General features: G+C 41.9%; 1 protein-coding gene across 4 annotated transcripts in view; it reads right to left on the bottom strand.

Annotated features, from left to right (window-relative positions):
- The window catches only part of slc6a9 (solute carrier family 6 member 9), an 89,107-nt gene that overhangs the window by 40,410 nt on the left and 34,938 nt on the right, over positions 1-13,759 (bottom strand). The window contains exon 1 of one of the 4 annotated variants that reach the window (XM_086202844.1): positions 2,190-2,416. The exons of the other annotated variants lie outside the window; for them this stretch is intronic. Coding sequence (XP_086058970.1) covers positions 2,190-2,231 — 42 coding nt within the window. The 5' untranslated portion in view covers positions 2,232-2,416. Of the gene's footprint in view, positions 1-2,189; positions 2,417-13,759 lie in introns of those variants that run through there. 4 annotated transcript variants of the gene reach the window in all.

The following is a 13,759-nucleotide window of genomic DNA, read 5'->3' as shown; positions in this document are numbered from 1 at the left end:
ACAACATGAGCTCACACTGGCAAAAAGATGACAGGGCTGAGGTGAAAAGCCTGTAACCAGCATTAAGGAGCAAAACCAAAACCCACTGTGATGGAATGTGAACTCGATACTTTATTAACCAAAAAAATGTGTACTCTTAACCACAAAAATATGTACTATTAACCTAATATTGATAATCAGTTTAGTAAACATTACAGTTGTCAAAAATACTGATATAAAGTGACTCTGAAGACATTTTGACAAATAGACGTGCTGCTGTATGAAAGTAATTGCATCAGATCACATGGTCTAAAACTCTTCATTATAATACAAAGACATTATCAGAAGTCAAATGCTGATCAGTGGTTATTGTATTCTTATATTCTCTGAAAATTATTATGGATGCAAAAATGTCAATTTTTCCTGAGGAATAGAAAGTAGAAATAGATTGTTCCTGTGACAAGGTAATTCAATTTGATTATATTCAATAGACAAATAACAAGAAAAGATAACTTGGGGGACTTTTCATGTAGCGCATGTAGACCAACTTCTTTATACATTTAAAAGGAGCCAAAAAAATTCCCAAGAACTTGGCAACAAGGGCAAGAAAAAAAATGCCTTTTTAAATTGTACAAATTAAGAACACAACTGTATGCCAGTAAATCAGTCTGCAAAATGTTTGATAAGAACGACCAAATTCCTGTGATCATGAAAATGTAAAAAAGAGAAAAGCAAAACTTCATTATAACCGATTACGGTGATTTATGATGCATCCATTCACAGATACAAGCCCCTGCCTGTCACGATTTATTGTCAACACTCCAGAACCTGTAACTGTGATTGATCCTGTCAGTCAAAGCTTTGGAAAATGTTTTGTTTTTTTCCCCCCATGTTAACAAATCTAGACCGGCTAGAATTAGAGGATTAGTGTGTTTCAGAGTTGTGAAAGCACGCTTTGGGGGGGATTGTTCTTGCTCTACATCCACACACAGATCTCTGTGATGCTACTGCATCCACACACACCAAAATATCTTCAACCTTCCACCCACAACCCCATTTTTTTGCACAAATATTTTTGTGCGAGCAATTGGGGTTGTGTTGGCGTGTTTGTGTGTGTGTTTGTGCTTATATGCCTGCATGTGTGTGTGTGCGTGCGTATGTGTGTGTGTATGCCTGTTTGTGTGTGTGTGTGCTTAAGTGTGTATTTGCCTACAGAACTCCAGCAAGCTGACTCAGCCTCGACAGTAGCAACTGGAAACAGGAGACAAGGATTTGGCACACAGCGTAAGCCGGCAGGAAGGTCGGATGCACACATGCACACTCACACACACACACACACACACACACACACACACACACACACACACACACACACACACACACACACACACACACACAATTGTTTCATCTTTACCTGCCATAACGGAAGCAACTGTTTATCTTATCTTCAGAAGATCAGAGGATTTTGTTTTCTAAAACTGTTTCAAAGTCAGTTAACAGTAAAAAAAAAAAAAAAAAAAAAAAAAAAGAGAGAGTAAAGGACGTATGTGCCAAAGTGCTTGATTGTAGCGGCTTGTGGGTGGTGATGGTTGGAGGGGGAAGGAGGGCATAAATATCTCCCTTTTCTGGACACTTCTGCTTTTCTACTCTGTCACTCTCTTTCACACACACGGCAGACCAGCCCACTTCCTTACCAATCCCATCTCTCACAGCGCTGCCCGGACTTCCCACTGCAATTACTTATAAAAACTTTTCAGGGCCGCCACACGTGGTCAGGTTTTTAAAGAGCTGCGTCCCCCTCCTCACGTGGTGCGGGGGGTATTGAGTCGTCACAGAGCCCCTGAATGATCACCGAAAAATAAGGCGGCGAAGACAATAGCTCGTCTTGATGAATTCAATTCTTTCAGGACCTTGTACCGTTGTCCAGGCAGCTCCGGGAAAAACAATCATTTCTTTGATAGTACAAGAAACACACACTCAGTTGGTTGCTCTTATAAACTTCCTCTAACTACTTTGGAATTAGGATCTAAAGATGATATACGTCGGAACGGAACTTGGGATAGGTTCAGTTTTGTTTCCTAGAAGTCTCCTTCTAACAAGGTGCCTCCTGCTGCTTAAGCCAGTGCGAGGCGCAACAAATAAGACTGCATGCTTCTTGGTGCCAGTCAGAAAAACAAAAACACAAAAACAATATGACAACTTGAACTGACCTGGTCGGCAGTGGAAGCAGCAATGGTGTTCGACTCGGACATGATTTGATGCTGTGACCCAGTGGTGCTTCTCTGCTGGCCACTGTGGACTCCGTCATTCACACCTTGCCTTTCAGTTCCGCAGCGAAAGAGGGGGAAGAAAACACAGTATACCCTCCCTTTTGCCCTGGCTTGATTAATGCCTGAATTACTTTCACCTCATTTCATCTGATGGAGCTCTGCTTCCTCTCCGCCTCTCTCACTCATTCGGCATGGTAGCCCACTCTCTCTCTCTCCCTACACCCCACCCCCCACCACCCCTGTGATTCCAGCTCTCCCTCCCCTCCCTCTGCTTGCGCTCTTAGTTTTTACTCACCCCTCTCTCTGTCCCCTTTCATTCATTTACTTTCTTTTCTGCCCCCCCATCGTATTTCACCATTTTAGGAATATATGCACCCTCCTCCTTTTTTCTGACTATACACCCCCCCCTCCTGCACCCTTAAAAAAGACACAGGAGAGATCCACAGTTTTCCTGCACCTCCACAATGAATGGCTCGTTGTCACTCCAGCACCTAGGCTGAATACAGAGCAAGTAAACGGGAGAGAGTGAGGAGGACCGATGGGGTGGTGGTGATGGTGGTGGTGTTGGGGTGTAGGGGACAAGGGGTGTTGAACTTCTAGTTTCGCTGGCTGCAGTAAAGTGCAACGAGTAGGGGGTCTTGAGCACCCATGCCCCATGGGCTGCGGCCAAGCTCTCTCTCTCTCTCTCTCTCTCTCTCCCTCATTCCGTCTAACTTTTTTCTCCACACAGATTAAAGCAAGAGACAAAAAAGTGAGGAGCCCACAAGTGAGGAGCCCACACGCTTTCCACCGGACTCCCCTGTCCCCCCTCCACCTCTCTCTCTCTCTCTCTTATTTCTTCCGTTTGTTTTCAGAGGCAGCTGCTGCAACTCTGCAGACCACCAACAACTTCCCTTTCAGCAGCACTTGACTCTTCCAAATCCTCGTCCGTCTCTACACCCTGACATTGCCAATGCCCCCCCCCCCAACACACACACACACAATCGTGTCACACCGAAAGGCTGGTTGTGCCAAGGCCCTCCTCTTTTGCCTCGTCTGCAACATGTTCACAAAGTTGCACCCTTTCAAATTCAAGCGCTTCCCTCCGGAGGCTCTGTTTTCTTGCACACATTGTTGTGTCTGTTTGCCACCATATGGCAAATGTCAACCCGCGAAACAAAGACGGGGGTGAAAGGCAGGAAGTGACCAAATAACAGAGAAAAAGTGATAGTGCATCATAATAGGGGAGCAATCAACAAAAACATCACTCAAGAAGCAGAATGAGACGATGCCTTTCAAAACCAAGACTGGATGTGGTACGGGACATGTCAAAAGTTGACAGGCAGTTGGCGCCCAGCTTAATGGGTGTTTGATAGCTTTGGACAATGGCTGCTGCCGCTTGAGTGGAGACCCTCCAGTTATGTTTAACATGTGTTGGGTAACGCAGACAGGATGCTATTCATTTGTCTAACATTAAAATCTCACAGGGGATCTCATAAAAGAATCATTAACATATACCCGCCCCATTCAGTGAGCTGGGAGAATGAGGTGGGGCACTGAAAAGATGGGCTCACACATGGTGACACAGACAAGTCATTGTTTCGAGCTACTCTTGTGACATCAGTGTTACTTTTGTATTTCTTTTCTACATGACAACTTAAAACAACATTCAAGAAGAATATTTTTATAATAGAAATTTGTTATGATTCTGCCAGCTTTTAGATACACACTGCATCAACGGTATAACAGAAATAAGGGAACACTGAACTTTGTTTCCATGGCTGAGCTGTAGACAACACAATTGCTAATTTCCAATAACAAAAACATATATATATATATATATATATATATATATATATATATATATATATATATGTTTTTGTTATTGGAACCAACATATATATATATATATATATATATATATATATATATATGTTTTTGTTATTGGAAATTAGCAATTGTGTTGATATATATATATATATATATATATATATCCTGCTACTATGTGAAAACACAGTGACTAGTCAAGTGCTGCTTGTGTTTCCTACAATGTATTATCCCAGTATTATACTGTACATTTTCCTTTCAACTAGGAACTGGGGGTGTTGTTATAAACAGTACTGTGTGCACAACTGTTGTTGTTGTGACACAAGTTTAAATTTCCACATGGAAACTTGGAAATGTCAGTTTCCAGGTTCAACTGGGATGCCATATTACTCATGAAAAGAACACAATCAGTTGTCGAAAAGATTGAAAACCTCCTTGCTCTGCAGTCTTAATTAAAAGAAAAACAGAAAAACAACAGAAAATGCATGATAAAGCCTATAAATAGATGAAATCAAAAGATGATTGATACTTATGTGTGTGTGTGTGTGTGTGTGTGTGTGTGTGTGTGTATGTGTGTGTGTGTGTGTGTGTGTGTGTGTGTGTGTGGAGGGCCTGTTGTTGGACTCAGATTAGATCAAATTTAATGATAGACTTAACAAGCGAACACACACAGAAAGAGAGGGGGGGCAGGCAGCAGGTTGGTTTCAAATGTAACAAATTTCCTAAATTTAGTTCTCATGGTGGTGTAGTGGTCACCAATGTCGCCTTACACCAAGAAGGCTGTGGGTTCAAATCCCGGCTGGAGCTCGGGATCTTTCTGTGTGGAGTCTCCATGTTCTCCCTGTGCCTGCACAGGTTCTCTGCAGTACTCCAGCTTCCTCCCACAGTCCAAAGACATGCAATATGATTACTCTAAATTGATGGATGGAAAGTTCTCATGTGAGCATCAAGTGTGAAGACTAGGGTTGGGTTCTGAGAACTGGTTCCCAACATCTGGTTCCAGAACTGTTAAGCAGCTTTTTAAATTTTGTTTCTTTTTCAGTTCTGAGTGCCTGCACCAGTTTGTTTTCAGGGCATGTATTACTCTGCTTTGCATTTTCTGCGTGTCTACTAGCAAGAAGATCAGTCGTCTGAACACGGACCACAAAAAAAAAAAAAACGCTTGAAAGTCTGGTTTCATTTTAATTTGAGTAGCACAGTGCAACATCTTAAAAAAAAAACTTCTGCCAAAGGAGGATGCACCACAAACATGACGAAACACCTTCGCCTGCATGGTGTAACAATTAGCGGGTGGATTGTGTTCAACTCGGGGCGTCGCTCTCCTGTACCCGTTGCTTCCTGTGCTTCGGACAGTCAAACTTCATCATCAGCCAGCAACTCCTCGTTGCTATCAGAATCAGGTAGGTGAAAATTATGGTTGTCTCATTCTTAACAAACCTGCTAAAGTGATAGATGACTAGTTCTTAAAACTGTATATCTGTTTATAGTTGTTGAACGCTCGCAAAGTGATGCTAACGTTAGCCAGTCACAACCTACTGCTGCTATGTTAAGCAGCTGGCGACCCCAGCCAGCAGAATCGTACATCCATCATATACATATACATCCGTTTGGGCTGCAGATCTTTGTTTTTTGACTAAAACTGGCAATGTGAATAAATAAATTGTCCTGTGTTAAGGCTTTTTCAAACAAACAAAAAATTCTCCTGATGAATAGGCTGTGACCTGTTGACTTCCATCTCAAAGAATCGGAACCGAGAATCGTTTGGAACGGGAATCGATATTGACAATCGGACTCGGAATCAGTAAAATCTAACAATACCCAACCTTAGTGAAGACAATCAGTGAAAACTTAACATGGAATTGGCGAACCATCCATAAAAAAAATGCCATGGCTGATTTGAAAGTGAGGGTGAACCTGCTTCATTGATTACCGACTGATTGCATTCACTAATTTAACTCTAACTAGAGGAGCCCAGACGATGCTGATAACACCAACTTGTTTATTTCTGCATATGCTTCAGTGCAGATGCAGAGAGTAGGAACAACTGCATTGAGCAGCAAGAATCGTCACTACTGAGAGCCCCTGTTTGAGATCTCACCACAAGTGGACAGCTCTGACAATGTGAGTTCAAACTTGGCTTTAAAATGAGTCTCCATATGCAATTCCTATGACGACCTGAAATTAGATCTCACTTCCCTGCACTCTGTGTACAAACAAACACCTACTTTGCAACAATGTTTTTTTATTGGCATATTTACCGGGCAAAGTTGTTGCAAACAACACATGCGAGTAAGCTGCTAAAATCTGTGAGGATGAAACATAGAGTCTATAATATCATTAGGGCCTGAACGTCAACTGGTCCTACTGAAATGCGAGGCATTGTTCTCCTCCCCTTAGGCAAAGAATCACCTTTTTGGAGGCCTTAACATGTTCAAAAACGCATGACACTTTGCATGCGCATTGCGCCTGGTGATAGTTGATGTGTTTTATGGGTCTGTGCAAAGGTGTGAAAAAAGCCTCCGCAGCACCCCCTGGCCCTGGCCTTGTGTTTCACAAGAAACATGACAAGACCTAAAAAAAAAACAAAAAAAACGCCATTGGTTCCCATGACTCAACCAGCGGGAGTAATAGAGATCTCAGTGATATTTTCATAACTCACCATGAAAATTGGAATTATTATGTCACCCTTCCACATGGACCGATCTTATTCAAACTTCACATTTGACAAACATGCCAGTCTAAAAATCTATAGATCAATACTGAATACTGAAATGTATAGCTACACCTAGTGGCAACAGGAAATGTCTTTTTCATGGTTTATGGTTAAATCTCCTTCTAATTTTGTCAGAAACACCCCAAGCTGGGCAGACAATGTACGATTTTAGAAACATTGTCGAAACGACCATGAGTCTCAAGTACAAAGACTTGCTCAGATTTCCGTCTGAAACATTGAATTGAATTCAAAACCTTCATTTATTCAGGGGAGCCAATTGAGAGCAATCTCTCTTTTTCAATGGCACACTGTTCATTACATCAAAAAATATTCATAGTGAACATTTAAATCAGGAGGAGGCACGGTGATTCAGTGGTCAGCACTGTCGCCTCACAACAATAAGGTTCAAGCCCCAACTGGAGCACGGGGTCTTTCTGTGTGAGTCTCCATGTTCTCCCTGTTCCTGCGTGGGTTCTCTCTGGTACTCCAGCTTCCTCCCACAGTCCAAAGACATCAATTGGGGACCAGGTTAATAGGATACTCCAAATTGACTGTAGGCGTGGTTGTGAGTATGAATGCTTTTCTGTCTATATGTGTTGGCCCAGCGATGGATTGGCGACCTGTCCAGGGTGAACACCGCCCCTGCTGGGATAGGCTCCAGCTGCCCGGCAACCCAAACACAGGATAAGTGATATAAAACAGATGTACAGATGGATTTAAATCAGGAGAATGATGTACACAAATAAATATACAAGAAACCATGCATATGCATAAATCCAAGAATATGAATCTGCGTTAAAAATTGAGCATACAAGCAGAAGAAGCATAGTACACCCTTTCTCCACCCTATTTTATGATGCAAATGTCTATATATGGTGCCTATACACACAGCATGCCCTTGCTAAAAAAGGAAACATGACAGAGGCAAGCAGAATGTTGGCCAAAACTGGGTGGACAGACTTTACTGAATGCAAGGGTGACATGCCGCACAAGGAGGAACTGAGGAAATACTATTTGGCACTGTCTCCTCTGTGATTGATAGTAAAAGAAAAAATAATGGGAGAGAAAAAAAGTCACTGTCAAGAAGTTGGTGTAGTCAAAGGGTTCTGATGTGGCGGGTGGAGTAAGATGCTGTCTATACGGTGGCTGAGAGGACCCCACGGTCAATTAAATATAGCAGAAGTGGTCTGATAAACTCCGATTGGCCATGTCCACACTCACGGTCACTTTGAAATGAAGCAACAGAAAATCAGAAACCATGTCAAGACTTGTTAGTTCTCCCACAGATTCTTTGTCTCGCGTTCTGGAGTTGTCATTCTTACAGCATCACCACTTTTTGTCAGAATCAGAACGTTCTTTGCTTATTGCAATCCAAAAGAACATTTTGTGCCAGAAATGGTCATTGTCCGAACCTTTGCCCCTTCCACCTTTTTGTGTACTGCTGTTTTAAAAGTCTCTCTCACAACATGAAACAACAACAACAAACTTTCTTTTTTTGACAAAGATGTGAAGGTCATCATGCATCAAGGCAGGTCTGCTGGGCTACTTCAGTGAATAATTGTTAAGATATTACAAAAACATGGATATGCAAACAAGTTTCCCACACACAATGAGGTTTACCTGCCAATGCCAAACATAGTCGACTATGTTTGGCTTTTTTTGAGATACAAATAAACCACAGCAATTTTTTTCTACTGTGGTGAAACAATAATGGGCGGAGCCAACAGTTATGTGGGACTCGTGACCTGTGACGTAGCTGAGGGTGGTGGACGACTGGTTGCAGAAATGTAACCCTGTTGTCAAAGCCATTCAACAATATTGAACACTGATAGCCTCTCATCAACCCTCATCATCTAAAAATTGATGGATCTTATTATTTGATCATTTAAATTTTAATGAATGAAATTACTTGATTTTGTATGAAACAGAACGAATTGCTCACCACATGTAATTGATTTCCTATTCTTTAATGTTAATGTTTTCTTTTTCCCGTGAGGTTTTCACAAGCCTCAAACAATGGACAGAAGCTGGAGCACGACACTGATAAGGTCAGGAGGGTTCTCCTCTTTCCTCGAGGCTTTCTTGTTAACTTCAAATCACATGCCAACATTGATTATAGGTGGTGGAGGGGCCAACACAGACATCGGCCTAAACACCACAACATTCAACGTGAGAAGGAATAACAAAAAGGCTCACCCTGACAAGCCAGTAACCTGACTGATGACTGGAAAAGGAATGCAGTAACCCAGGTAGACTGATGCAGCTTGGACATCAAGTCAGCAATAAAATGTGCTTGCAGGCTGAATCTAAAAGTAAACTTGATGGTATGACATATTGCCAGAAGGACACTTTGAATGCAAAGAGCAAAATAAGTTTTATTTTTTAAGAAGCAACAATTTAATGCCACTTTGTAATAACTGTAGGGAAAATAGTAAAAAAAAAAAAAAAAAAGTCTGACACCTGAAAGAAAAAATAAAGGAAAAAAAAAAGGTCTGTTTTATATCTGGTGGAACCAGAGGTGCCCTTAGATAAGAAGAGCCTGCTTGAGGAGAAATTAAAATTCCTCTAGAAAGAACTGTTTCAAGTCTACACTTTATGATTATCATGGTGGGGTTTGGGGTGCCAGACGAAAGATAAAGGTGCATCCCTCAAGAAGATGATGAGGGAGAAAATTATCCCCTCTCATTTAAGTCTTTTTCTCTCCCTCTTCAGAGCACTCTTATCTGTGTCAACAAATAAATTCAAATATCACCGTTTAGTCAAGAAATATAAATCTCTCTCAAGCCATTCTTTGGTGAGCTGAAAAGGTTTCTGATTCAAAAAGGCCACGACTGATAGTCAGAGAAGACATACATAACTGGAGCGTGAGCCATGGCTCCATCTGAAATGCAACTCATTTACACTCTTTCTATCACTATAATCGATATAGTTGGCAATCAATGCGACAAGTTGATGTCCAACTGAATAAATACTACATCATCATCACCTTGCAATTATTTGCAATGTTCAACTCCATTTCTAAACCTATTTGGACTACGTGGACATTGTTAAACAAGTGCAATCTACAGTCCACTTTGACAAGCACAGGAGAAGAGAACAAAGCAAAAAGAGATCAAGTACGCACAAAGGCTTTAAGAGCCAGGAATTGAGCCAAACATGATCTTCCCAAACAGTAAAAACATGTCACCAAATTTCATATTTGTATTGTTTACTACCTGATTTGTTCAGGCATCCAGATGGTAGATCAGTGGCTTCACATTCAGAAATGGAGGAAAGACAAAGGAACGTCAACTAACATCATTTCCCTTTCGAACAAATATCTCCAATATTTTGATATCACATATCTAGTGACACCAGTGACAAATCAGCGAGCAGCATTCAGATGAATCAACACCCTCATTCATGCTAGTTCACGTTGGAGCGAAACCAGAGAAGTTTTAAACCGTTTTTACTGGGATAAAGGATTCTGTGGATTACTGAGCATACAGCTGGATCAAGGAGATGGCGATTATACCAGATGATAGGCTGAGGAGACATTTGGACAATTTTTTTTCTGTTGTGTGGAATGTTGGTTATGGTGTGCTATTAGCTTCAAGCTAAATACAAATGGGTGGCTCTTTCTGTACTCTGGGGTCAAGTGTAACAAATGTCTTTGTAAGCTGAAGACATGTTTGTGAGAACTTCAAAAGCAAAATACACTTGCGGACAGAAGTGTTGATTTGAAAATACATAGATGAAGAACACTAGAGTGTCATAAGTCTTTATTGTTACGTGTACATTGCACATCAAAATTTGTCTTCTTCATTTCACCAATCCTCTACAGAGCAGTGAGCGACCAGGGACTGGCCTCTAGGCCTTCTGCCAGGACCTTGGTCAGCAGCACCAACAGGAACAACTAAACTAACGTACGTCTTTGATGGTGACTCTAAACATTCATAATCTGTGGACTTCAGTTCATCTCTGATGAACCTAAGAAAGACAAAGGTATTTTTTGTAAGCAGCGTTTTGTTTTTCAATCATTTCAGTGTAGCTTTTGCTTGAGGCGTGTGTGTTTCCTCAGAGCGATGCGAGCATCAATCTGTCGCGAACACAAGCGGTTTCACTGTCGTAGACTTCACCGTCACTTTAATCCTGCTGACAGCTCGCTGATGGCTGCTTTGAGACAGTGCCACGCATCTCTCCATGCTGGTTCATTTTTAAGTAGCAGCAGCCATTGACACTAAACTGCTGACCAACGGCGAGATTATGATTATTCAGCAAGTATGGTCGGTCCCTCAGCAACTTTCCTGTACTGCTTTATAATCCTGGCCCTTGGCTCATTTGAGACTGAACAGGCAATAGAACCATAGTAAAATGCAGAAAGACACATAATTAAGAAACTCTGAGAAGAAATTCTAGTCTATACTGAAATTTAATCTTAAGGATCCAAAGTCATGTCTGGACTTATTATATCCCCTTCAATATATATATCTGTCCCTTACAACAATTAGGCTAATATCTCTTCAGCTCTCGTTAGCTCACCATGCCTGTGATGGGACGTCTTTCTGTGACACAGGCCCTGGACTGAAAGAAGCATCCATAAGCCTGATTTCTCTCTCCTCTCATGAGCGGCTAACATGAGAAAAAAACTGAGAGATTAGAGGGACGAGCGGGCGAGAGAAGACTGGATGAGAGAAGTGAAGTGAAGGCAGGACAAAATTAGGGAAGGGCAGAGCAGTGAGGACTTCACATGGTCGAAGTTCACAACAGGACATGCACTATACAGACCAGAATAAAAGGAAAGAGACACAAAAAGAGCAGTTTTGCAACAGCAGGTTGGCTTTGTTCAGCACAACAAAAGGACAAAATGTGTTGAAGCGCACTTGGAGGGAAAAATCAGCCTTTCTTGTTCATTCCGAAACGGCCAGCGCTTTAATTGGAAAAACATCAGTTTCAGAGCAGATCAAAAGAAACAAAGAGATAAAGAAGAGATTTAAGTGAAAAGGGAAATGGGATGGCGAACAGGATTTATATGAGTGCGACATGTTTGTCTGCCTGTCCAGCTGACCTCAGCTGAAAGTGACCTGACCTGGTCGCTCTGGTTTCCCAGGGGATTGAGAGAAATGACGGAGAAGAAGACAAGAGACAGGGAAAAAGAGGGAGCAGAGAGACATTTCCAACGCTTGGTTTAACCTGAAGTTTCCATGATAATTTCCCTACCCATCCCCCGACCCCTCATCCCTCACTGCTTTAGCTGGGAGGGCCCCAGCTGTTAGGTCTGTATAAATAGCGTGAGGCTTCGGCCTGGACCCCCGGGGAGAGCGGGGCTCATCGGAGAGAAGGCAGGGGGAACAAATCAGGCTGGAAAAAGCACACAACATACACATTTTGACAAACATATGGGACCATTGCTGGGAATGAAAATGAGGTACATGTGACTGAAGTTGACTGCACGTGGCAGAAGTCGCCTGAAATGCGACAAAAGAAGAAGAGCTAAAACCAGAGAGAGATTTATGAAATGTCCTGTTCATTAAAGCGAAAAGAAAAAAAAAACACTATGCAAGATGGCAATACTTCATCAACTTCTTCATGGCAGCATTACCTACATTATGTACCCACATACAATCACTTCATGACATTTGCCCAAAAAGTGCATGAGCTGAAGTTGAGGATATTGTAAAGATTTCAAGTTGAAATCCTTTCACTTCTATTTGTAAACTTTCTGCCACTGCCATGTGACTGTAATGTTACAAAGACCACAGTTACATTCCTGTTACGCCACGGCCTTGTCAAGCAGATTTGACGTGAGCTGTAGATATATCAAAAAAAGGAAAATGCGCATGAGGTGTCTGTCCATCAAGTGGTTAGGAGCCCATCACATATAATGCTGCCAGAAGATGGCAGTAAAGGCAACGATACACATAAGTGTCACACACACAGTAGAAGAAGAAGCGGAGCCATCCATATGTGAAAAATGTATAAAGGTCTTAAGGAATTACTTCAGTTAGACATATTGTAACTGTTCTGAAGTACTAGTAACTATTGGACATGCTACTACTGGTGAGAGACAAAGTTTGGGACACCTGCAGCAGAAGCAGCTGTTCTGTTACATAAATATTCACTTTTGTTTTAATGTATTCATAATAGGAGTTTCCATCTACCAAACATTCTCTACGTCAGAGCTTATTTTACACATTTACTGTTTCAAAAAGGCAAAAACCATTTTGAGTGAGGGGGTTGGGCTGTCTAACCCTGAGAAAAGCAAGACCCCCTCCTTGTCTGAGGGTTATAGCTGCCATTCAAAACACACACACACACACACACACACACACACACACACACACAGATTCAGGGAGCAGGTTGGGTTCAAGCGCAACAAATTACTTAAATATAATTCTGAAAAGGCCTTTGAAGGGAGTTCAGTTGGAAAGCATTGAAAATAATAACACTAAAAGAAACTGGTGAGATTTAAGAGCTCTGTTGTGTCCACACAATGTCAGCGCCCTGTCCATAATTTCACCAACTTCAGAGGAGGAGAGAGGAAGAGAGTGAAGTTTCTTTTTTCTACTTCACTTGTCTCTCTTTATGGGGGGGCGGGGGGGGGGGGCATTAATCAGAAAAAGGAAGGCGAGAGGAAGAAAATCAGAAAAAAAAATTCAGCCTGAGTGTTTTTTCCAAATAAAATCAAAAGGTCCAAACAAGAGGAGTTCCTTTTTTTCTCCTTACTGTGATGTGTGTGCACGGGGGTTGGTTGGTGGTGGGTTACCTTTTAAAGAGTGCCCAGCAGTGGACGTGTTTGGCATTTGTGCCCCTTGTCCCACAATTGTATGTTAGCCACAGTGGCTGTCATTAAGCTGACACTGGTCGCTGCCTGTCCCCTCTACAGCTGCTTGTGGTTCTCATTCAGCTGGTCAGTCGAAGGGTGAAATCAGACACAGAAATCATGTCTGACTCTTCCTCCCCCCACCTGCCCTTTCTCTCAGAGATAGTTCACATCTGTTTGTTGGCCTCT

Source organism: Aulostomus chinensis, chromosome 5, assembly GCF_037954235.1.
Source record: "Aulostomus chinensis isolate RoL2024-O1b breed Wild chromosome 5, RoL_Achi_v1.0, whole genome shotgun sequence".
NCBI lineage: Eukaryota > Metazoa > Chordata > Actinopteri > Syngnathiformes > Aulostomidae > Aulostomus > Aulostomus chinensis.
Note: the sequence above shows the minus strand (reverse complement) of the source record. Positions and strands in the feature narration are given on the sequence as shown.